Here is a 27,139-nt window from a genome sequence, read left to right as displayed (position 1 = left end):
ACTATAGTCTGTGTTACGTGTATCTGTTACTTTTAAACTTATGGAAAAACGCTACGAACTTACGCACCAACCCAATACATCTCTTGGCCTTCACTGCCTGCAAGTCCAATTAGTGAACTACCTATACTCCACAAAAGGAAATCCTCCCCACCTGCACCTCTAAAAAAGTGTATCTCAATGTCGGGTGGTTACGAGACGGCAATGCTCTTATCCATGGAAGCTGTAATGCTTGCCATTAACACAGCAAAATCAGAATGGTGAGAAAATAGCTAAACTTTACTTGTTGTGCATACGCACTGTATCATGAGCAATGCAGGATTAAATTTGATGGTGACTTGGTGGAACAGAGGAGGTGCATTTTACCGGACAGAGCTGCCACCTCCTGCAGCCACCATGGCACTAAAATGACTGGGCTTTGTGAGCAGTTCAGCTTGTTTTACAGGTAAGATTTAGTCATTCCGTGGTGATTCAGCTCTATGCTAATCAACCATAGTGGCTGGCGAGTGGTGGCATGCCATGACCAGATGTTCTCAGTAGATGAGAGATTTTGAGAAGTACTTCGACAGAGCAACAATCGAAAAAGCTCATTGTATCAAAGTAGACCCGATTTCTGATCGAGAAATCATCTACATAATATTTCTTCACTAGACAGATTGATTTACTGCCGTGTAAGTTGTACGACTGAGCTGTAATTAGTGCACCAAAACTACTGCAGGCTACCGTAAGAGTATTGTAAGTAGGTGCAGAGTTCGGTAGTTTTCCGTGTACCTTTGGCCAATTAAGATTATAACCGCTTTACCTGTACGTTAGATGTCATAGATACCGTCGGTCATTACCTCATTTCAATTCTTTTGTTTTCGTATGCGATCATGTCTTATTAATTCCCCTAGAAATCGGAAGCAGTGAACCGTCTAGAAAGTGAGTATGAATATATAAAGGGTCACGTAACCTACGAAACATTTTTCTTCTACATAGTTATCCATTCCTTGTTACTTAATAATAAACAACATTTATAGCCAAATTGATACTTTCATTCTTTAACTAAATTTTTTTTCAAAATTATTGATCTTTGATGAGGAGCAGAGGAGTGTTGTAGCATAAAATATACAGATTTGTCACACAACGCTGAAACGCAGTTTCCTCAAAGAAGGTTAAAAAAAGAAATGCAAAACAAAAACATATCTTCAATGCTTCATTGAGCTTATTCAAAACATGTTTCTATTAATGCTAAACAACTTCCACCCTTATCAATTATAACAGGAAATCCTTGTCTATGATCATGATAAAGGACGTTCTATCGCTTATAAAATAACAGTAATTACACTGTTGTTGTTTTTTTTATTTTGTTTGTGCGTATAAACTGAACTTTCACCAAAAAAATTATGTTGGTTAGATAAAAGCGCAGAAATCACGTGAGCAACTAAAAATTTTTTTTAAATTATAAAATGCAGGTTATACTGTGTAAGGATACAAAATACACTATGGCTAACACTGAACGATGTGCGGTTCTAATTATGTGCAAAACAAACAAAAGTAAAGTTCCTCTCTCATGTAGTCATTTGTTTCCTTCACTACCAGTGCTACCAATAATACCGGTAATCCTACCACTTAAGTACTTGATTTATGTATCGTACTAAATTACCGAACCATAGATTCTGATTTGCGCAATTTTAATTGCAATAATAATCATTTCCATTCCGAGTCATCAAGTAAATATAATGTAAATATTATGTGCGATACATTCCGGCCTTGTTGTTTAGCAGTTTCAGTGAACAGCAGTGCGTAAAACACTGAGATTTGAATCCTTTTTCTGACAAAGGAGGTATGACTCGTCGAAATTTTATTGGCAGTCAAAATAAGCGAGAAAGGAAGCCGTGAAATCAATCTGCACTTGGCTGCTAGTCATTTTTACACGGAGCCTTATCGAAGGAAGTCAAAGATGTGAAACAAGCACTGGTAAGTAGCAAGTAGTCGTGACAGAAGTAGAACGCTTTTACAGTGGAAAAGGAAAAATAAATATAGAAGAAATTGCAGTGAGCAACTGCTTTTCTGTTACGTTTATGAAGTAATATCCCGTGTGCTAAGCCATAAAACTTAGGCCACCGATATTCATCGAAGATCTAGGACAATAACCCAATCGTCAAAGTTAATGAAATCAAATGAAGTGGAATTTCAGAGAGTTTAAACTTCTTTCTGTCGGTGACCGTAATTTACTGACGGAACTCTACTTGTAACGAAATCCAGGGACACAAACTATATCTATAGAGCAATAAATTTAGTACCCACGGAGTAAAATAACTCGAATCACTCAATGAAGTTAAATCTATTGTCTTCAGGCTAGTACTTGAAATTTGCGAGTTAAAGCTCAGTAGCGGAGATAAGTGCCAGCAACCTAATGTAAGTCTATAATCAGGGCGTCGATCTTAGGAGGAGAACTGAAATAAAACGTAATACTGGGTAACATAAAAAGGTGTAGACCCGCAAGGTGAATGTTTTTCCATATTTCTCAGATTTAAATTAACATAGATTGACTGTAACGTTCTTCTTATGAAGCATTCATTAAAAATTCAATGCTTACAATTTTAATTTGTTCACTATTGATATCGCTGAGATCCGATAGCACATGAAGAATTATAGAGGTTAAGACTAGGAAGTGTTCCTCACGATGACCTTGAAATCCGGTAGTGTGCGAGCGCCTGCTGTTCTACTAGAAACATTCGATCGTTGTACGATCGCTAGGTAGAGGCCTGAGCCGCGAGGCTGCTGCGATGAATGGTGGATTGTCCTGGTGAGCGTCTGATAGTTAACAGCATGAGAGCTTCTGGGAAGGTTAACATACTTGAGTTGCAGTGGGCAGAGAAGACAACTGTGATAACAATATATGCCACTGCACAATGTCCGCCTGCTTAGCTGAGTGGTGACGTGTTTGCCTACTACACACCTGGTTCGGAGATTTTCATCACAGACGTACAGGTCACCCAATGTGGCGTCGCCTGAAATAAGTCTTGTCAGACGGCGGTCGAATATCCTCGGATGATGCTTCCTGGCCAACAATGCCACATGATCATTCCATATTTCTCTGCACATAAGAAACTCAGTGACGGCTCTCCGCTTGGAACGCACCTCCGAGACAGACCACCTATCGGAACTCCGTGAAACTCTAGACGTTGATGTACGAATATTTCACGATGCCTCACAGTAGATCCCGCGTTCCTTTAAACCGTCCAAGAAAAAAATATCTTGCGTCGCTTACTGAGTGCTCTTCGTAAATATTGACACCAATACAGCGGACCGAGATTTAGCCATAATTCACCCACTGTTACACTACTGAGCATCACATTGGCTGTTGCGGGACTTCGATGAACGCTGGACCGAAATGTGGGGGATACCGGATTCAAGGAAAAATGGTTCCAATGGCTTTGAGCACTATAAGACTTAAGTTCTGAGGTCATCAGTCCCCTAGCACTACTTAAATCTAACCAACCTAAGGACATCACACACATCCATGCCCGAGGCAGGATTCAGACCTGCGACCTTAGCGATCGCGCGGTTCCAAACTGTAGCGCCTAGAACCACTCGGTCACCCAAGCCGGCCCAGAGACCAGACAGCAGAATTACAGGAACATGTGTAAGTAGGCTGTTTAGGTTTTCTTATTGGTAACGCCGCTTAGCGCTCGGTATGAGAAATAACTGGCTGTGCTGTGCGCAGTGTGTGTTTAGTTTGCATTGTTGTCTGCCATTGTAGTGTCGGGCAACGGCAGCTGGATGCTAACAGCGCGTAGCGTTGCGCAGTTGGAGGTGAGCCGCCAGCAGTGGTGGACGTGGGGAGAGAGATGGCGGAGTTTTGAAATTTGTAAGAATTGGTGTCCTGAACTGCAATATATATTATGACTAGTGAGATAAATACATTGTTTGTTCTCTATTAAAATATTTCATTTGCTAACTATGCCTATCAGTAGTTAGTGCCTTCAGTAGTTTGAATCTTTTATTTAGCTGGCAGTAGTGGCGTTCGCTGCATTGCAGTAGCTTGAGTAACGAAGATTTTTGTGAGGTAAGTGATTTGTGAAACGTATAGGTTAATGTTAGTCAGGGCCATTCTTTTGTAGGGATTTTTGAAAGTCAGATTGCTTTGCGCTAAAAATATTATGTGTCAGTTTAAGCACAGTCTTGTATAATTTTTCAAAGGGGACGTTTCATATGTCGACCCTTAGCCGAGGATACCTCACTGGAATCTTCTGATTTTTTTCTTGTAGTTTGTGTAGCCTTTGTTTATTGCTAGCGCGTAATCATAGAGAGAATTTCCTTTGTAGTTGCAGTCTTTCCTTGTTGTACAGTAAAACAGTTGTGGCATGCATGTAGATTTGCACAAAGTATTTCGCAGCTTCGCTTGCAATTAACTAGATATTATTTTCAGTGCTATGTTAATGTGTTCTCTTATTATTGCTCTTCAAATTGTGCTTTTATGTGTTATCGTGTGAAATATTGTGACAATAATGGCGTGTGAAAAACGTAACACTAGGCTCCAAAGTAAACTGAGAAATAATAGTGACAACGAGCGTCGCTTATCAGCACCACTGTATAGTGAATTAACAGACATTCGAAGTAGTAATTTGGTAATTGTGCATAGGGAAATTGAGCGGGCTGCAAATAATGGTGTAGGCAGTGAAACAATTAGTGAACAGGGAAGCATTATCGATCGATCGGTCGGCAACAGCTCGCCTCAGGATTCCGAAATGACAGGACACAATCTTGCAAATACTGCAGATTCAGATTTTGCGTCCTCACCGTTTTCTCAAATAAATCAAGACACATTTTTTGCTTTTCAAAATGCGAATATTGCCGGTTCAAATGCACTGCCGAAAAGCAATGAGGAACATGTTTCAGACACCAGTGCACTGTTATTACAGTTAATGCAACAAATGGGACAAAGGCTACAAAAGTTAGACACAACGCTTGAACAAAATCAGAAACAAATGGGACAAAATCTTCAAATGTTAGACACAATGGAACAAAATCAGAAACAAACACAACAAAAGCTTCAAAAGTTAGACACAATGGAACAAAATCTGAGACAAACACAGCAACAGTTAGACACAATGGAACATAATCTTCAAAAGTTAGACACAATGGAACAAAATCGGAGACAAACACAGCAACAGTTGGACACAATGGAAAACAATCTTCGGAAGTTAGACACCACACTTGAACAAACACGTGAAGATTTAACTACTGAGTTACATAACATTGGATCGAAATGTCAAAAAATCTGTAATGACGTAAAAACACAAATTTGTGAGCATTTTCAACCTATTTTTTCGCGGCATGAAAACTCATTACAGAATCACGGGAAGAGGGACATAAAAATACGGAACTGCCACAAAATAACAACACAGGGCACTTTGGAGATTATGAAAGAAATTGGCAAAGTACACCGAATTTTGAGATGGAACCACAGAAACGACGTAACAATGACCGATATGCGACCCGCCGACACGATGACTTTGACTATAAGCTGTTCATTAGTACACGTAAATTCAAAACATTTAAGAATTCTGGCAACGACATTCATCCACAAACGTGGCTCCATCAATTCTCTCATTGTTTTCCTCCCAACTGGTCACTAGAGCACAGATTAGAATTTATGTGTGGCTACTTAGAGAATGAACCAGCTGTAAGAATGCGATCGGTCATTCACGATTGCCACAGTGAAGGAGAATTTTACCATGCCTTCCTCTCAGCATATTGGTCCCAAGCCACACAAGACCGAGTAAAACATCGCATCATGATGATGAAACATTTCGAACAATCTGAATTTTCAGGTCTTGTCAAATATTTTGAAGACATGTTGCATAAGAACCATTATCTTTCAAACCCATACAGCCCATCAGAACTCATCCGCATTTGCTTAATCAAATTGCCTGAACATTTTAGGAATATTATTTTGGCAGGGCGTTGCAAAGACGACATTGAAGCTTTTCAGGGACTCTTACAAGAATTAGAAATTGACACAGACAGTCGCGGGATGCGTAAACAGGAAAACAATCACTACAGGTCACATCCGTCGCAATTCCGCGATGAAAGAAACAATAACTGGACACGACAAGTCTATTCTTATAACGCAAATCGTGACCAAAACAGACACCACCCATATGACAACCACTGGCGGAGTAATAATAGTTACAGAGAAAGATCGCATTTCCGTAGTAATGAATATCACAGAGACAATCAGAGAAACAGACAATACGGGAACCAAAATAATTATTATCAAGGGAGACAGAATAACTGAAGACGCAACGGTCCAGCGCGCAGTTACTATTCAGGGAGAAATTCTCCACCACTTAACCGACAAGAAAGAAACTTCAGGAACTACCGACATGACGACAGACGATATAATCATAACGACCGACCCGAATTTCATCAGAACTGGCGGGATTCAAACAGAGCTGGGCCCTCTCAGCAAGGTGAATTTGTAGATGTTAGGTCTCCTAATCCCAATAACGGCGCGCGCCAACAAAGAGACAGACAATGACTCGCACCACAGGCAGCCGCGCGCGCCGGCTGGCTCTGAGAAAAATAAAATAGACGCTAACCTTGAGAAAAATTCCAGTATTCTTTACCGACGCATAACGCATGATAATTGCGTTCAAGTTAACTCTGAGCGCTAGGAAGAGTAAAGGCTTACACCACATTTCACATGTAAAACCGTTTATTGAAATATAATCTGCTTTTTAACTTTGTCTTTGCCATAAAATTTTGCACTTCACGCTACTAGTACAATTTGTCAGACTTAGAATCTGTTAACATGCAACAATGTTTGAAGTTAAATATTCAGGCGAGAACCATGAGAACGTATTTAAACAGAAATTACGAATGCATTGTTATTGTGAACAGACGACACAGTGTTATTGTGTTTATACATTCTTGCTTGTTAGTTGCACGATTACGTAACGACTATAAGGCTCACATACTCAGAACATTTACCAGTACTGCTAATGAGATTTTAATGCAATATTTTGGTTTACTTGAAAATAAATTCTGGATTTAAAGTACTTACTGTGATATACCAGATGACACAGTGGTCAGTTTATGTGACAGCTACACGATTTTATCACGACACTACTAATGAGTGACAATTTGCAATGTTGCTTTTGCAGTTTATCTGTTTTATATCTGCACAGTTTTTCTGACTTTTTCTGGAAAGTAAAACATGTTTTATTAGCAACTTTTGTGGTATAGCTACAAGGAGACAGTCTTTTCCGTAGCACAACAATACGTTACAGCACAGTACTTTCTTCATCACGGCAATAAGCGTAATAACTAAGATATCTATACCCAAAGTATTTCACTTTTGTTTATCATGAGGTCAGTACATTGACTTCTGCAGAACTTAGCTATCGGAGGACGATAACTACGACAATTCCACAGAGATTATCTTACAACATGACGCACAGTTTAGCGCTACAGTACACGTGTTTGAGTGATTAATTTTGTACTTAAAACATTTATTTTTAAAGATATTTGAAATGCAACGTTACAAAGGTTTTCCGTGATACATTTCATTCCATTGCTGTAACCTGTAACATCTGAGGATACAATTACGTTAATCCTCAGGGGGGTACACGCTTACTTTGTGTACCATGTGTTTGGCAAGCACAAGGAGCCCTAGCTAATATGGTATTTGTTTATACAACTTTACACATCGGTACCATATTTCTCTAACACATAAATTACACAGCTATCTGATCATTTAACTGAGAGAGACAAACATTTACTTTACTACACCAGTGACAGATGTTTACGTAATTACACCATTGGATAACTTCACACTTACGAAGTTGTATTTTGTCTGTACTTTGCGAACTGTTCATATTTTTTCGGAACCATTGTGACACTATGAGAGCTTTGAATGACATATTTGGTATGGGATCATGATTTTTAAAGTACGTTTGAGGCAGATGACACTTTTGACATGAGCAGAGAATTTTTTTTTAGGTTTTGGAATTATTGGAGGAAGCTACGGAGATTCTGAGAATTTGACTGTGGTGTTATGATGTTATTATTACGACGACGATGTGAATTATGCTGTTGCAGTATGTTTATGATCAATAAGCTGATGCTATATGAGTTATTTTATTATGCTACGTATCTGTTATGATGAAATATTGAAGAAGTGTCGACGAATAAGGTAAGGAATAATGAGTAGTGCTTAGGGACTCTGGTTTGTCAAAAAGGTTGATGGAAACCAAGAATCGTACTTTAAGAGTTATGAAATGTATGTAAGTGCGTGAATGTATTACAATGCCGACGAAAATTTTTTGGACACTGTTGTATTTATAGGATATTATTTTCTACACGTTTGTAACGCAAATTCTCAACCTGTGAAAATGTTTTTATATGAGACTGCCACTGTAGCCACCTGACAATAAGAAAGCCATTAGTGTGTGCCTTTCAGAGACACACACAGGTAAAAAAAAAAGGAAAAGAGGCCATTATCTTCCCTATTGACATTCATTCCTTTGTAGAAAGCATCGCAAATACGACAGGCTCAAACTTGAAAACATATGATTATACAGTGGAGTTCTTAATTTATGATATTTACTAAAATGCCTAATGAAACGATGAGAAACATTACATGGCTATTGTCCTGCTAGTTGAGAGAAATGCCATTTATTTACTCATTTTGTTTAATATCTAGTTTTTAACTGCACTGAAGCATTGGTTAAAATAAATTTTATGGATGTACTAATATAAATATTTTATGCCTACAGATCCAGTAAATAATAACTTTATGATATACTTAAAAAAACGAAGTAGCACAAAAAGACATTTCCCTTCACAGAAATTGCATACAGAATTGTCTTTTCAAGTACATGGTAATATTTTTTTACAATAAATTTTTGTGGTGCACCACATTAATTGCATAGACATTAAGATGTGAATAGACATTGTCCTTATCTGCATTCTGGTCTTTAGTGTAACATTTTTTCTGGTTGAGCTTTGTCATGTTTAGGTATAAGTTATAGCATTTGCTGTGGCTGTTTGCCATTCATAGTGCTACTGAATGTCACTTTGTATTACTGGGTTAAGCCAATTTTATTAATGATTTATTTTTCTTGTTTGCTGTGCATTGCCTTATATTAGTTGTAATATTGCTGCCTTTTTTTGCCAATTTCCATTTTTTAACATTGCTGTTTGTGTAAATTGTTTTGTGCTGCTGCATTGCCTCATCCCTTAGTTAAGCATCTGAGCTCAGTAGATTTAAGTTAGCTTAAGAGGGGGTAGCCTATATAAGAGAATGATTTGCGATGGATTGGAAGAAATGCATTGAGAAGTTATATGAAAAAAGTACAGATATCAGGTATAGATAGAACTTTTTGGAAATAATGAAGAACGAAGGGAGATCTCCGAGAAGTAAAGAAAGTTTTGTTTGCAAAATACTGCAGTAAAACAAACCCTGTCCTTTCCTTGTGTTATCCCACTATGTGTTTGTGTACCCTTGTGTATTTATGTTCTTCCTGTCTTTATATGTTTATCTGATAAGACTTATGTTCCAGAATTTTTCTAATACTAAGCTACATTCACTATGATGAGGAATACTGTTATACTCAAATATAATTTGCATTAATAACATGTTATTTACTTTGTAAAGATGTTTACACATTATTTATTCTGTTTTGTTCTAATGCTCATTCGTGAAGTTGATGTTTCGAAATTTATTCTGATTCTTTATGTATGTGCTCCTGTCATAATTCCTGTAACACTGATGTATATGTTATTTCGATTCTTTTGTAAAGCCTGTATTACTGCAAATGTTATCTGTACTATTATGTTCTTTAATGATATTTTTTGTACCTTTGTTATTGTATTCTCATGTTATAAAATTGTAATTGACACCTGTTCATCAAATTAAGTAACTTGTAAATTACATTTCACTGCACACATTTCTGTTGGTCATAGTATACGCACAATATGTGAGAAGTAGGGATTGATAGTGTTTGCAATTGTATTGATATTTCAGCAAGAGACTGGTTAACAGCATTGCTGGTTCTAAGGACAATTCCAAAATCTTTGTGAGTGGACAAGTGGTGGGTTATGGACTTGCTATGTTATCTGCAAGACTCTTCAATGGTGATTGTGCGCCTGCACAGTCAAACAGATGGCTGCTGGCCATCTCTACAAGGACTACAGTGGGTCTACACCTTTGATGACCCACCAATACCATTATTTCTACAAGGACTGCAATGGGTCTCCTCCTCTGGTGGCCCACCAATAGTAATCTCTACCAGGACTACAGTGGGTCTGCTCTGTGATGACCTACCTACCGATAGTCTTCAACGTCGACTGATTCTGCTGTGGCCCATTACCTGTCTGCATGTCGAGAGTCAGCACTTTCCTTCCTTGAAAGGACAACACTACTTCTTCAAGACTGCATGGAAATCCACTACTTCCGAGTGCATTTTCTTTTACTACTCAGACTTTGAGAACAACACTGCAATTTTACTTTGATGAATGATCAGGACTGTCTTTATAGACTGTGAGAAAATTTTAGCTTTTGACCAACATTGTATCGATAAGTGTGTGCATTTCATTACTTTGTCATTGTAATTATGAAAAAAGTTTTCTAATCATTATTGGCCACTGCCCAAAACAATTTGTAAAAATTTTTTTGTAGGGAGCATGGGGGCTATGTAAGTAGGCTGTTTAGGTTTTCTTATTGGTAACGCCGCTTAGCGCTCGGTATGAAAAATCACTGGCTGTGCTGTGCGCAGTATGTGTTTAGTTTGCATTGTTGTCTGCCATTGTAGTGTCGGGCAACGGCAGCTGGATGCTAACAGCGCGTAGCGTTGCACAGTTGGAGGTGAGCCGCCAGCAGTGGTGGACGTGGGTAGAGAGATGGCGGAGTTTTGAAATTTGTAAGAATCGGTGTCACGAACTGATATATATATTATGACTATTGAGGTAAATACATTGTTTGTTCTCTATTAAAATCTTTCATTTGCTAACTATGCCTATCAGTAGTTAGTGCCTTCAGTAGCTTGAATCTTTTATTTAGCTGGCAGTAGTGGCGCTCGTTGTATTGCAGTAGCTTGAGTAACGAAGATTTTTGTGAGGTAAGTGATTTGTGAAACGTATAGGTTAATGTTAGTCAGGGCCATTCTTTTGTAGGGATTTTTGGAAGTCAGATTGCGTTGCGCTAAAAATATTGTGTGTCAGTTTAAGCACAGTCTTGTATACATTGTTCAAAGGGGACGTTTCACATGTATACTATGCGGTGCATGGGCAGTTAACACCTACTCTATTGCTACCGAAGCAAATAGCGGTTGCAGAAAGAGCTGTCAACAAGTGTAGCGTTCATTATATGTCTGGATACGAAAGTCCTACTGCTATTTTAACTCATGGCAACGTTTGAAACCAATTGTGGACGGACACATATGCTGGGCCAGCTGCCAGTGCAAGCATCTGTGCCTTTTGTGAGTGCAATACAATCCACTCACTCTTGGTAAGAAGGAAGGCTCTAAGAATACAAGTGGAAGTCAGAAGAAGAGAGGTGCTACTGTCGTGTCCCGAGAGGGGGTGAGATTGACACGATTTGGATTCAGGGGACTTACCTCAATCGATCTTCTCGAAGAGGAGGCGTAGTCGCAGGAAGAACTCCGACAGCTAGAAGGAGAAAGATAATGCTAAGGTGCAGGATACGGAACTCGGTGAGGAGTGATTACTGCTGCAGGGTAGAATTCATAAGAACCCTTATAGTTTGATAACTGAGAGTCCATGCTGGCACTATCTTGCGCTACTTTCTGTCAGTTGGATCTCTTACTCTGGAATCTATCTCCCTGGTTGTTGCGGAGTTGAGGCTAGCGAATCGTACATTTTTCCCACTGTCAGTGATCCATAATACCACGGGAGAATGCGTGGTACAATTATTCGTAGAGGAGATAGGAATAGGAGGATGCTCACGGTGATTCCTGGCACCGCAATAATATTTTTAGAGAAGACGTGTACAAAGGATAGATTCCTTGTAATGCCCTGTAGTGGTTACCGAAAACTGTTACGAGCAGGGACCTGCTAAAGGTACGGAATAGTCGAGGTGGCGAGGCAGCGGCATACTAATGAATTACTCGGCTTTTATATGTCAGGACCTAATTTCCATCTTAGGGTACCATAATGGGATCTACAATATTAAACATAATATATTGGCCTGACGAACTATAGATATACAACTGTGCCTATAGCCTGACGTATCTCAACAGTATCTTATAATCCAGCCTCCTTAACTCTCTCGCCGCGATCGCAGCAGCACAGAAAGGGCGTTTAAATGCGGATCAAATCCCCGAGCAGGTGCTGTTGTGACCGACTCGCCACAGAGTTCGCCGCCGCTGCTTGTTTGGACTCCTGCCTGGGCCTGACACGACGCTGTATTCGCCCGGGTGCTGACAACGTTACTTCGTCAGCATTGACGCTTTCCTCGCATACTAACTGTTTACGCTGACCAACTCCCAAGGCCTGAGTCCCTTAGTACTGCCCGCAGCAAGTCAATATTTCGAATACTATACTGTACGTAATGGATAAATAATGTTCTTTTCTATATAAGAATATACAGCCTACAGTTCTAGGTTACCTTTATCGTTTACCTAGGTTTCAAGGTTAGTAATAACGTCTTCTTCATAACCTGCAACAAATTAATATTATAATGCGCTAGTAAATTACATTAGATATGGTCATCCTATCTAATATAATTTACTAGCGCATTACAGCATTAACTTGTTGCACGTTCTGAATAAGACGTTATTACCAACGTTGAAACCTAGGTAAACGATAAAGGTAACCTGCAACTGTAGACTGTATGGTCTTATATAAACAATATCAGTTGCTGTCGCTGCAAAAAAATGTTAAAAATGTTCTTTTCACTGTATCTATGACTTAATGATAACCACTCACCTAGCTCTTCTTACCAGCTACACCACGAAATATCCTGCATCGTTGTCGTGGCGTGCAACGAGGTTATCTGATACTCAGGTATGTGAGAAAAGTAATGAGACTGATTTTTATCCACCGAAGTTTTCACACAGAAATGTAGTCCCCTTTAAATCAGTTGCCCTCGGCAGCTGTGCACAAGCGGAGTTTTTGTTGCCAGACTTGGTAGCTGTGCTGAAAGGCTTCAACTGATAGAGCCTTTATGTCACTCACATTCTTTTGAAATTTCTCCAAAGCCCCAAAATGACGTTAACGCATTTTTGAAATTTGTGAAAAATAAAAGGCGCATGGAATCAGATCAAGTGAATAGCGAGGGCAGTGGAATACATGAATGCCTTTTGAGGTCACAAATACCGTGCTGGAAGTAGCCGTGTGTCACAGGACGTTGTCATGACGTAGCATCCAGTTGCCTGCAATGTCTGCTCTCGCTGGATTCACCATTTTCCTTTTCCTAAGCCTTTCAATGACATCTATGTAAAACCCGTGGTTGGCAGTTTGTCCTAGTGGAATAAATTATCTATGCACGATACCCCTACTGTCACCGGCCCTGGTGGCCGAGCCATTCTAGGCTCTATAGTCTGGAAACGCGCGACCGCTACGGCCGCAGGTTCGAATCCTGCCTCGGGCATGGGTGTGTGTGATGTTCTTAGGTTAGTTAGGTTTAAGTAGTGCTAGGGGACTGATGACCTCAGAACATAAGTCCCATAGTGCTCAGAGCCATTTGAATCATTTGAACCATACCCCTATTGTCAAAAAAGCAAATCAGTTTTCTTTCATTTCTGGTTTGCTCATTCAAACTTTTTTCGGTCGGATAGATGTCTCAGGGTGCCACTCCTCACTTTGCCGCTTTGTCTCAGGGTCGACTCAAAAATCCAGCATTCATCACCTGTAACCACACGACTGAACCATTCGTGGCCACTGGCAATCCGCTCAAGAAGACCAAAGAAGACCAACGCAAACATTTCTTTCAGTTCCCCTCTGCTCTCTTATGAGGTTTTACAGCTCCATGACGTCACAAACCATACGTATATGCTAAACGTCGGTCGCAACTGACGTACAATTAAAGTGTTTCACAGGTCACCCATGATCCTTATTATTTATCGTCGGTTTGCTCTCACAGGAACATTCACACGTTCGTCGTTTTCGTCGGTTTTTCGAGTTGAAGTTCTCACTAAGTGAGGTTCATCTTCGACGTTTTCTCAGCCTTCCATAAATGATTTGTGGCAGCGAAAACCGGAAACCTTGTGCTCCCCTTAAGAAATGTTCACCATAGGCTTGTTTCAGTTGTCGAAGGTCACACACGCAGATTTCCCAAAACCTGATGACATAACGTTGCTCTAAATTCCGCTGTTCCATTTTCGTAACACGCAACAAAAACACAGCTTCACTCACGGCGTTCTCAAAAACGACGTGATGGCTGTACGGAGCTAAAACTCGGATTGAGCGTCTTGTAGAGATGAACACATGAGTCTATACAAGCACTACAACACAGAGTTGCCACATCGCTCGCAGTGCTGTCAGTCTCTCTACTTTCCTCAAATACCTCGTAATTTTATCGTCATCCTTATTTCTGTCGCTATTCACTATTCTCGTCCTTTTTCGTTTACTCTCAATACATAGAGCGTCCTCACTAACCTGTTCATTCCATTTAACGGGTACCTATTTTTATTTTCACTGTCGCATGCCGTTCTTTACACAGTGAACAGTTGGTAGCTCGCCTTTTGTGAGGGAGCGTTGTGTTGCCACTACTAAGTAGCTATACGTAAATTACCCTCCGTGCCGTAAGGCACCCTCCTGCACCCTGAAGAAGGACCGTAAATAGCGAGTCCGCGTTATTGGAGATTGCGCCCAGGTGTGCCGCAGCCATATATGTCAGATGTCTTAAAAAGAACTGGCAGAAGAGGCAAGCGCAGGAAATCAGACACCTTTGTTGTCTCGCTTTTGAGTTTTCGTAAGGTTTCTGCAGCAGGTTTCTGCAGCAGGTAGTGCAATACTCCCCTCTTTAAGTGGAAGGATAAATTTATGATCCATTTTATGCGCATTTACTCTACGGTAGCTTGTTGGCGAGACGAGGAATTTGTATTAGAACGTATACTGCATTTTCTGGGAAATACGGGTGTCCCATTCCTCATCTTGGTTTTTAAATGTTTACATAATGAGACTAGTTAAGAGATAGGAAGCAGCAAGCACAATCGAGCGTGAACACTGGTAATAGTGTTTGTATTAATGCTATTAATTCCCCATAAGTGATACTAAAGATGCTCTCCAGTGGCTGCTGTGCGCGTTTTCATGAATCCAACACCTCAGCTGTAGAGACACAAGTAATTGGATTTCAGAATCATAGTGCAGAATAAAAACTGTGAAAAGCTGCCATCTCCATCCACTTTGGTTGAGACGCCTCCTATTTTCAAACGAGTTGTACACAAACGCCATAAATTAAAAAAGGCAAAGGTAGGATAATTACATATTCTATAAACTGATAATCATATCAACACTGACATGCGGAAGTGCGACTTGAGGGATCAAAGAAATGAAGTAATGTAAAGGCAATTCCATACAACGTCAGTTGATGTAATAATAACGAATTACGGAGAAAAATTGTTGTTGCATGTCAGATGGTCAAAAAAGTTCGTCATACAGTGTTGGGATACACGTCAGCAGGAACATACGCTGGCAGGACCGACTACACCGTGTACGTAGTCCGCGTAGAGCCTAATTCAATACTGAAGCTGCCATATAATATGATAACATCTGAGCTAGACTCAGGAGTGTATAAGGCATTGGATTGGTATTTAGGACGTCTCAAAGTCTCCAGCTGCAGATTTATGTAGTTGTACTGAACCACTCCAGGCCACTGACACATTCCTTCCCCAACACAATTGAGCCTCATTATTGAAAAGGCTTGAAAAATAGGAGTTAGGAAAGTACAGTGTACATACGATGTATGGAGAGGGCAAGAAGTTGAACCAATGGCGTCTTGCCAACATTGATATCTGTTCGTTATAGTTTTCTCCGAAGGCACTCTTAGGGACAGACATATACCTCAGACCATTCGATTGGCAAACATAAGACTTTCGTAGAGCTTTGATCCATGAGACAGTCTTTCCATGGATAGGAATGTTAGTAGGAGAGAGTGTTATACCTCTCGATACTCTTCAGACTTTCACCTGTAGCCAGGCCTGTAATATAAGTTTAATATATTTTCTTATTTCATTTTTCAATAATAAAATTAACTTTTTTGTGATAATGTCTTCTTCCTAAATTGCAAAATTCACTCCAGAAAAGTAGGGATTTTTCAAATGTGAAAAAATCTTTCGTGGTACAACATGGTCCTGTACCTGGGAGCAAATATTCAGTTGGAATTTAGCAGCACTGCACTGTAGAAAATCATATTGAAATGTTTGTCTGCTACATTTTCCAACTATCAGGACTGGCAGCAAAATTGAGAGAAAATGTTTTCAAAAACGATTTGGAAATATAAGTTATTTTCATTTTCAAGACAGGTAAAACTGTTAAGATATTAAACAAACTCACATTGTATTATATGAGTTCCGCCTTCTTGCAAACACAGTTTTTTTTTCTTTTTACCCAAACATGTCTCTGCACCTCTGCGTCATCATCATTGGGTTTTTGTTTATTGAAGACTGTAAGAAGTGAATATATTTTCGGTTAAAATCGATTCCTCGATTATTAAAAACGTGATTTTGGGGTGTCAGTATGTTATTCGTACCACATTACTGTAGTCTGTGGAGTTTCGTTTTTCATAAACGGCTTTTTACTTCGCAAAACAGGGCGACCAGACTGTTTCTGAGAAAATTGGTCTTTACAGCTCAACAGACAGACGGACCACAAAGTGATCCGGTAAGGGTTTCGGTTTTACCGACTGAGATACATAATTCTAAAAATGAAGTAAAGGCCAAATGAAAGCTTGAAAAGTCCAGTTGACCGTTGGGTGTACAGCGTTCAAAGTTTTGGCGGTCGTTACGCCACTGTAGCATTATGCGTTCCCAGACCACAGCGCCTGGACCACCAAAACGATCCCGCTCGACAATGCTGGGCGTACAATAATAGGGAGAGGGTTGCCGTCCACGGTGATCACGCATCCTTTTAAGATCCATGTCCCGCCTTTTATAATGGCCAGGAGGTCATCTTGAAGCCCAGTGACTTCAGCGTAATTACGTCTTAAAATCTAGCAGTATGTCTTTAAAACAGTAGCATCATTCCTCTTCCTGTCATCGAATATTTCTTTTAGTTACCTTCTGTACTAGACTGTAGCAGTTCTTTCTGCATATAGTCCTAGTTCCATCTATTTATTTTACTTAGCAGTAACGCATCGTGCGAAAGCTATTTTCATCCCTAAGTTTTGTGCACTGGTGCGATGATTGATTTTAAATAGAGAATACTGCAGCTTTATTTCATCTAGATTTATGAGAAAACAGGAACGTGATGAATGGCAGTTCATCTTTGGCGGTCCTCAGTGTTTTGTAGGAGAATTATTGTCTTAATTTTTTTCAGATAATAGTCACGGGGCACTGGATGCGGTTGTAGGGAAAGGAGTAGAAGAAAGTGTCACGGGAGAATATGGGCTTGATGGTAGGAACGAGAGAGTAATTAATAGCGAATACTCTGTTAAAGAATCACAAGTGGTTGAGGTATACTTGGAGAAGGCTGGGAGATATTAGAAGATTTCAGTTAGATTACATCATCATCAGGCAGAGATTCCGAAATAAGACATTAATTATAAGACAAACCAAAGAACAGGTATAGGCTCAGATCACAATGTAGTAGTGACGAGGAGTAGGCTGGAGTTCAAGAGATTAGTCAGGAAGAATCAATACGCAAGTTATTGGGATATAGAAGTACTAAGAAATGAAAAGATACGCTTGAAGTTCTCTGAGGCTATAGATACTGCGACAGTGAATACTGAGTCAGCAGTTCAGTTGAAGAGTAATGGACATCTCCAAAAAGGACATTCACAGGAGTTGGAAAGCAAACAGTAGATACAAGGAAGGCAACTGCGAAGAAGCCGTGGGTAACAGAAGAAATACATCAGCTGTTCGACGAAAGAAAGAAGTGCAAAAATGTTCAGAGAAATTTAGGATTACAGGAAAACAAGTCACTTACGAATGAAATAAGTAGGAAACACAGGCAAGCTAGCGTGAGGTGGCTGCCTGAAAAATGTGAAGAAATCAGAAAAGAAATGATCTTCGGAAGTACGGACTCAGTATACAGAAAAGTCAAAACAACGTTCGCTGAAATTAAATTCACGGCCAACAAAATTATGAGTGCAATGGGAATACCAGTGTTACGTGCAGAGGAGACGGCTTATAGATGGAAAGAATACACTGAAGGCTTCTAAGAGAGGAAAAATTTGTCTGATGACGTGATGGAAGAAGAAATAGGAGTCAACAGATAAGAGATTTAGAAGAACTTCGGAAGACTTAAGATTAAATAAGGCGGAAGGGATTGATAACATTCCACCGGAATTTCTAAATTTATTAGGAGAATAGCAACAAAACGACTGTTCATGTTGGCGTGAACAATGATGCGACTGATAATTTACCATCAGACATCCAGAGAAACATCATCCACACAATTCAGAAGACAGCAAGTGTTGACTTGTGCGAGAATTATGGCACAATCAGCTTAACAGTTCATGTAAGCACGCTGCTGACAAGAATAATATACAGAAGAAAGGAAAAGCAAATTGAGGATCAGTTTGGCTTTAGAAAAAGTAAAGGCAGCCAGAGAAGAAACTCAGACGTTGCGGTTGATAACGGAAGCAAAACTGAAGAAAAAGTAAGACATTCATTGCATTTGTTGACCTGGAAAAAGCGTCCCAAAATGTAAAATAGTGCAAGATGTTCGATGTGCTGAGAAAAATGGTTGTAACCTGCAGGGAAAGTCGGTTATTTACAATATGTATAAGAACTAATAGAGAACAAGAACTAAGTGCTCTGATTCAAAAGAATGTAAAGCAAGAATGTAGTTTCTCGCCCCTGCTATTCAATCTATTCATCGAAACGCAATGAGATGTATAAACATTTCAAATGGCTCTGAGCACTATGGGACTTAACATCTGAAGTCATTAGTCACCTAGACTTAGAGCTACTCAAACAAAACTATCCTAAGGACAGCACACACATCCATGCCAGAGGCAGGATTCGAACCGAGGACCGTAGCGGTCACGCGGTTCCAGACTGAACCGCCTAGAACCGCTCTGGCCACAACGGCCAGCAATGAGATGTATAAAACAGAGTTTCAAGGATAAAATCAAAATTCAGGATGAAAGGATAGCAGTGACATTGCTGTATTCAATGAAAGAAGGATTACAGGATCTGCTGAATGGAATGAAGAGTATTATGAGTACAGAGTATGGACTGAGAGTAAATCGAAGAAAGACGAAAATAATGAGAAGTAGCAGAGATGAGAACAGTTTGGAATTTAACGACAGAAATGTGGATGACAAAGTAGCCAAAGTTGAGGAACTCTGCTACCTAAAAAATAAAATAACCCATTGACATGACGGACCCAGCAAGGCGGACATAAAAAAGAAGACCTGCACTGGAAAAAAGGACATTCCTTCACAAAGGATGTATGCCGGTATCAAAGACAGGCCTCAATTAGAGGTAAAAATTTCTGTCAATGTACGTTTGGAGCACATAACTGAACTGCAGTGAGACTGTGGGAACAAGCAGAACAGAAGAGAATCTAGGCCTTCGAAGTGTGGTGCTACAGAAGAATGAGGAGGTTCCCTGCAGAACTGGAGGGGAAAGAAGCACATGGAAAGCACTGACAGGATGATAGTACACATGTTATTACAATAGGGAATAACTGGTAAAAGTGTAGAGGGAGACAGAGTTTGGAACACAACCAACAAATAATCGAGGACTAGGTTTCAAACGAAACTCTGAGGCGAGAAGATTGGCACAGGAGGGGAATTAGTGGCGGGACGAAAAAAAAAGGAAAAAAGAAACCATGGGTGTTAAATCTGTTTAGCAAGCATATCGTTTCCACTTCACCAAAAACAGATCAAACCATCTCCAAATATTCTGTTAAGTATTCTAATTATCTGTGCAGTACAAGCGCGAGGTCTGTTGTATTGGTACCTCATGGCCTGTCTTACGTCGAATGGGAAGTCTGACACAATAACGTTGCTTACATATATAAGCTTAATGTTACAAAATGACCAAGGCGCGTACGAATGTTTGCAGGCAGAAGGAATGCTGGTCTATCACACTGCGCATCGTTGGGCAGAATCTAGGCGCAATATTTATATTAATATAATCTCTTTAAGCCACGTTACGCTTTTTATGAATTTCTGAGCTCTGACTTTTCTCTCGCATGCGTCGACAACTTGCTGTTGCCCGGCAATGACGTCGCAGGCGCCATTCTTTTGCTTTATAAAGAGAAAGATAGTAGTCACCTTTGAGGCGAATGTAAAACCTCAGTGTTTGACGATGTTTCACAAATGTACCCTATTATTTTTTTTTAGCTATATATTATTTGGAAAATTTCTACGCAAGTGTAGGTCACCTATAAAGAGCACTGCTTTCAGAACACTTAACTACTAGGACCCCACCATGGTGGGTAACAGGAAGACATCGAAGCAATTTAGAACCGTACTGTTACATTTGTTACCGGTAGGTTCGACCAGTAAGCGAGTATGACAGAAATTCTACATGAAATCAAATGGGAATCCCTGGAGAGAAGAAGATATTCCTCCGTCTCACCTTACTGAGAAAGGTAATGAATTGGGATCTGAGACTGCCCGCAGAATGATTCTACTGCCACGGCAGGTGGCAAAATTAGCAGTGGAATCCTAAAATAAGTGATATAAGTAAAACAAAGGCAGCAGGAATCAGATTTCTCAGGGAGGTTAGAGATGTTGCTGGGAAAGACTGTACAAGAAATGGGGATACTAGGAATCAACTAGAAACTTGTAATGCTAATGAAAAGATTGTAGAAGAAAAATCATTGCAAAAACATTGAGGAGCGGCGGCTCGCATCGATCAGTCGATCGCAAGATCGCGGTAGCGTGGCACGATCTTCGATGGTTCTCCACGCGAGGCGCTTTACCAGCATGGAGGTAGAAATAGTTGTCGGACCGAAATGGAATGAGCACTGCCGGTTTACGTTCGCTGTCTGGAGCTGACAGTAAACGGTTTTTGCAGAGCACGTACCTCATCCCGCGGAGACGGTGTTTTTGGATGACAGTGGTGGCGATGTGACTGTGGAAATTTGCCTGTGTCGAGCGAGTAGTGATTTTGAGTGCCATTTCACTACCGATTTATCAGATATTTTGGTGGCTTCTGTGCCTTGTTTTGTTAAAGTCGTAACGCTGCTACTAGCATCTACTTCCCGGATGATTTTCTGCGTTTGCTGTTTATGGCTGTTCGCTCCAAAATAATTCAAGTTTACCTTAGTAGAAGCAACTGTGTTTCTTTACAGACGTCAGTCGCAACTGTTTGTGACATGTGTGGAAGCTTGGTGGTCTGTATTACAGAGCTACTTTACTCAGAACTGCCTGTTTAAATTGGTCATATTTCGAGTGGCTTAACGTGGACCATTTTCGGGCTGAACTGCGTGTTGTTCTTCCTTTCCAATACAGTGAAGTCCAACTTAATCAGACTGCCTTTCACTGCAATCAGTTTAGTGAAGAATTTTCAAGGCGTTTTAATGGAAATAGTGTAATTTAATCAAAGCTGCTTTTTCATTGTAATCATTGTTCTTACGCATTTGTCAAACATTTTATTGGGATGACTCTAGTTAATCAGAGTGGTTTTTTTTTTTACTGTAATCATTTAAAGTACGTATTTGTAAAACATTTTGGTGAGATTTACTATGGTTAATTCTGATAGAATAAGAATGTATCATTTCACTGAATTTTTTACGGGTAGCCTGGTAAACAAAATTTGACATCTGAGATTCGGCTGTATAGCTATCTGAAAGAATGAGGTTCACATTAGTAAGAGCTGTCCGATTCGTTACTTATGGCTAGTGTTATACTGCAAAAATTATTAATACTCAACGAGTTTGATTATTCTTCTGTTCCAAAAAAAGTGTGTAAAGGCAATTCATGCTGCATAATTAACAGAAGTATCTGTCTGCCAATTAATTTTGAGTGCACGTAAGCCTTATTGGTTTTCTCATTCGTGTAATAAGAGTGCTACCCAGCTGTTAAGTGCTTTGTTGCTTATCATCATTTTCATTGATTGGGTAGATGTTTATTTATTTATTTATGGTTGGCTCGTAAATGGTAATGTGCCGGCCTTTGCTAAATCAGTGCACTGTTACTAGTTTTGTAAGTTTAGTTTATAGTCTGATGTAGCTCACGTTGTGCAGGACCTCTCGCATGCACCGGCACACCTGTGGGTGGCGAATTCACACCGACAATCCTGGTAGTCGGGTCATCATGTCTTTCGCGGGACTGAATAATATCTGTATAACTTCTCCTGGTTCTATGTCACCAACGAACGTGACGCATTGCTTACGTTACTACTGTACTACTGTTGTTAACAAATATGCTGTAATCATTTAACATATTATATTTAAAAGTCAGATTAAAATTTTTGTAAATGCAAAGATTTTGATTATTAATATGCAGCCTGGTTGACTTCAGATACCTCTTCATATCTGACAAACCGCCAAGCATCTTAATTGTGTAAGATCTCTTCCGCTGACGTCATTTGCTGATCTCATTCCTTGATTAATATTCGACTAGTTCTTGAATTTTTTACTTGATTTTAAAAGCTATCATACTGACGTCTTAAATTGTTGACTTTTATTTAAAACATTATGCATGCTTTGAACTGTGAACTCTCCTCTCTTACCTCCTGGCCCATCCCTACCACTCAACAGCGAATTAAGCTGCTTTAGGGTACCTAAGCCCGTTCCAGATATCATCGGCAAAGTGTAGATGTAGAAAGAATCCCTCGTCAGGTCACGATTTACTGGCCAAGAGCAAGAATGGAGATACGAAGATCCGGAAGAAAATGGCATAAAATGTGATGACACAACAGGCACAAGTGCTTAAACTATCAAGCGTAGTAGCAGCAGCAGCAGCAGAAGAAGAAGAAGAAGAAGAGGAGGAGGAGGAGGAGGAGGTGGAGGAGGAATTGCTGTGGAGTACTGACCGCGCTGTGGGACGGGCTCCGGCCGGCTGCCCAGCTGTAGCTCGGCCGCCTGGAAGTAGATGTCGGCCACCTCGGCGGCGCACTTGAGCGACAGCCGCCCCTCCGCAAAGTCGGACGGCAGGAGGCGCGCGCGCAACGACGCCCCGCTAGAGCGCTGTTGGAACGGCGACTGGCTCTCGTCCTCCTGCAGAGTACAGCAACCGGTCAGAAAGTACCGTCATCTGCTGGAGCGCTGCTGGAACGGTGATTGGCTCTCGTCCTCCTGCAAAGTACAGCAACCCGTCAGTAAGTACAGCCATTCGCTGGAGCGCTGCTGGAACGGCGACTGGCTCTCGTCCTCTTGCAGAGTACAGCAACCGGTCAGAAAGTACCGTCATCTGTTGGAGCGCTGCTGGAACGACGACTGGCTCTCGTCCTCCTGCAGAGTACAGCAACCCGTCAGTAAGTACAGCCATTCGCTGGAGCGCTGCTGGAACGGCGACTGGCTCTCGTCCTCTTGCAGAGTACAGCAACCGGTCAGAAAGTACCGTCATCTGTTGGAGCGCTGCTGGAACGGTGACTGGCTCCTGTCCTCCTGCAAAGTACAGCAACCCGTCAGTAAGTACAGCCGTTCGCTGGAGCGCTGCTGGAACGGCGACTGGCTCTCGTCCTCCTGCAGAGTACAGCAACCGGTCAGAAAGTACCGTCATCTGCTGGAGCGCTGCTGGAACGGTGACTGGCTCTCGTCCTCCTGCAAAGTACAGCAACCCGTCAGTAAGTACAGCCATCCGCTGGAGTGTTGCTGGAACGGCGACTGGCTCTTGTTTTCTTGCGAACCACAGCAACCAATCCATTAAGTAGCCCGCCTGCTAACGATTTCCACTGTCAGTTCATCATTGCATTACACGTCATTCAGGCGCATTTTAAGCCTTCTAAAGTCATCCAAATCTTCTGCTGGTGAAGTGATGGTGCAGAGGAAACCTGAAATAACGAGCGCAGCTAAACTTGTACTCTAATTAACTGACAAACAGGGATCGTCGTGCATTACGGGTCATTACAAGAAAGGGTATGAAATCAGTAGAAGGAATGTGTCTTACACAGTGCTACTAGCAATCTACGAAGCACAATCACTGAGCGATGGCTGTTAAACAGAATGGGGTGAAATAGTCGAGCAGTTGGTCATGAACAGTACACACATGTAGTCAACGCTAAGTCTCAATGCACAGAAGAGATTTCTTATCGAAAGCTCTCACCGTAATTTTCCCGCGCGTTTCTGGGTTCATGTGAAACAATCGAGCCTCGCACACTCGGCGGTGACGCTGTGATCTCGCGGTGACGACAAGGCGAGAGAATTGCTATTTTCCTATGCTAAAAATATGGCGCAAGTTACTGTTTTTTGGGGATATTATACGATTCAAATCACATTTACGGTCAACTTTCTTCCTAAATATTTCTTATTTTTATGTAACTAAGGCTTAAAAATCATTAAATATCAAGATTTGGTCACGTGATCGAAAAGGCTCTGTTATTGGCTGATGCTCTGAAGACGTCACAGACCAGGAGTAAGACGAAGCTATGCGTGTGTTAAAACAACGTTAGCCGTAGTTGCTAGGATTTTACGTACTTTTTCTGCAAATAATTTAGCTGTTTAGTGATGGAAAACGCAGTTACAACTAACTTTTAACTAAGAAGAGGAAGTAATTTAGGAACGCTGATAGTGGAAACCTTACGAAAGTTAATGCGTTTACGTTCTAGTCAATCAGAGCGGCGATATGTGCAAGGACGAACATTCTTTTCCCCCAGTGACATCATTAAACCCGTTCAAAACTAAGAAATTGTGGACCATTTTTACATGGGTACGTATCGTACATCTAGATTGTGAACTATGTCATGAAATATCTACATCTACATCTACATGGATACTCTGCAAATCACATTTAAGTGCCTGGCAGAGAGTTCATCGAACCACCTTCACAATTATCTATTATTTCAATCTCGTATGGCGCGCGGAAGGAACGAACACCTATATCGTTCCGTACGAGCTCTGATTTCCCTTATTTTATCGTGGTGAAACTTTCTCCCTATGTAGGTCGGTGTCAACAAAATATTTTCGCATTCGGAGAAGAAAGTTGGTGATTGGAATTTCGTGAGAAGATTCTGCCGCAACGAAAAACGCCTTTCTTTTAATGATATCCAGCCCAAATGCTGTATCATTTCAGTGACATTCTCTCCCATACTTCGCGATAGTACAAAACCTGCTGCCCTTCTTTAACAAACAACCTTTCATTATTTTCGTTCGGTAGGAAGTTTGATGATTGCCCGTTGACAATTTTCACAATGTAGCTCCAAAATCTCAGTCATCACTCATTCAAAGTGTCTGAGGTCTTTTCAGAAAGTTTATATTGTGTGTACGATTTTATCTGAATCCATACTCCACTTGATCAGACTAGGTGGATAATCTTCTTAATATTATTAATCTACAAATTTTCTCGCACGTACAGGGTGAGTCAGAAGCAATGGCACCTGCTTTGAGGGGCGATAGTATAAATTAGTCTGAACAAAAATCTTCATCTGTACATATACCCTGTTGCGAATAGTTTCGAGACACAACACATTTAATGTCACTTTCGCGCGTTTTTCTTGAGTAACTCGAAAACCGCACTCTGCAGCGAAAACGTGTCGCTGTGCAAAATTAAACTACACCAAATGTCCTACAAAAAACATCCTATTCATTTTGTTCACTAGGACAAAGGCAGAACGAGAATACTGAAACCCGCGCGACTCACATACGCTGTACCTTAGGTAGTTTTTGTAAGCCAATTTGAGGTAGCTTCCCGACTTGACAGACCATAAGTATCCAGGACCTAATTGTTCGTCTCGACTTCTCCCTGTACACTATTGTGGCACATTGTAAACGATGACAATTTTTTAATAACAGAGAAAATAAATTAAACTTGTTCTATCTCGGAAACTATACGGAATGGGGGGTATTTCCATATAAAGTTTCTTGTTCAAAATCACTAATACAGAATCAGCCCTCAGAGCATATACCTTTTTCGTGACTCGCCCTGTACAGTGCTTCGGTCGTAATGGTTCAAATGGCTCTGAGCACTATGGGACTCAACTGCTGTGGTCATTAGTCCCCTAGAACTTAGAACTACTTAAACCTAACTAACCTAGGGACATCACACACATCCATGCCCGAGACAGGATTCGAACCTGCGACCGTAGTAGTCGCACGGTTCCGGACTGCGCGCCTAGAACTCGGTCGTAATGACCGCCTGGTAACGACTGAGGATACTGAATTTTAATTGTAATTTTTGCAGGGACGAAGTGCGTAGTTTTACTTTCTTATTGTTATATAATTACTTCTAACTTTCAGTATTTTTACTGCCGGTATTACACAAGAAGAAGACGGTGAACGCAGGACTGAAATCAATATCCCACAGATGTTAGTGATTCTGGAAAGCTGAAACTGTTAGTGGACAAAGTAGACAAGAAAAAACTAAGGTGTTCTTTGCGAAGAAACTACACGAGCATTAACTTTGAACAAGATGGAGAAACCATGGAAAACTGGGACTAAATTCTACTAACAGCTATTTCTCACAGGTCTCAGTAAATATAAATGGCCGCAAAATGTTACTTACGTGTCTCCTCGTTATGACTAATTTTGTTGAAATCCGCAATCTGGTGGAACTAAATTAAGATGGAAATTGCTATTTGTATTTAGAAGAGCAACAGTCGCCATCTGGTTTTAACCTTAATAAGACTGATCGTTCTGAAACTATTATTGGCCTACATGCGTTCCAGCTGAAGTAGTTCTTGACTGGATGTTTTATTTGCCGATATAAACAGAAGTATTACACTGTCTTATTAGTTAGCCATGGCCATAGCCCAAAATATGTAAGCAGGTTCGTTAATACTTTATGGTTTCAACATCTCGCTGTTGCATTATTGCATAGGACTGTATAATTATAACCAATAGTGTTTCTGTATTTATAAATAACTGAGTTATATAATAGCCGGAAGAACACGGTGTATTTCGCAAT

At 40.5% G+C, this 27,139-nt stretch overlaps 1 protein-coding gene across 1 annotated transcript in view; it reads right to left on the bottom strand.

Moving 5' to 3' along the window:
- The window catches only part of LOC126278604 (uncharacterized), a 1,236,374-nt gene that overhangs the window by 70,240 nt on the left and 1,138,995 nt on the right, over positions 1-27,139 (bottom strand). Inside the window, exon 5 of the mRNA XM_049978841.1 lies at positions 23,112-23,295. Coding sequence (XP_049834798.1) covers positions 23,112-23,295 — 184 coding nt within the window. The remainder of the gene's footprint in view (positions 1-23,111; positions 23,296-27,139) is intronic.

This window comes from Schistocerca gregaria, chromosome 6, assembly GCF_023897955.1.
Source record: "Schistocerca gregaria isolate iqSchGreg1 chromosome 6, iqSchGreg1.2, whole genome shotgun sequence".
Classification (NCBI taxonomy): domain Eukaryota; kingdom Metazoa; phylum Arthropoda; class Insecta; order Orthoptera; family Acrididae; genus Schistocerca; species Schistocerca gregaria.
The sequence above is the reverse complement of the archived record's forward strand: the minus strand, read 5'-3'. Positions and strand labels throughout refer to the sequence as shown.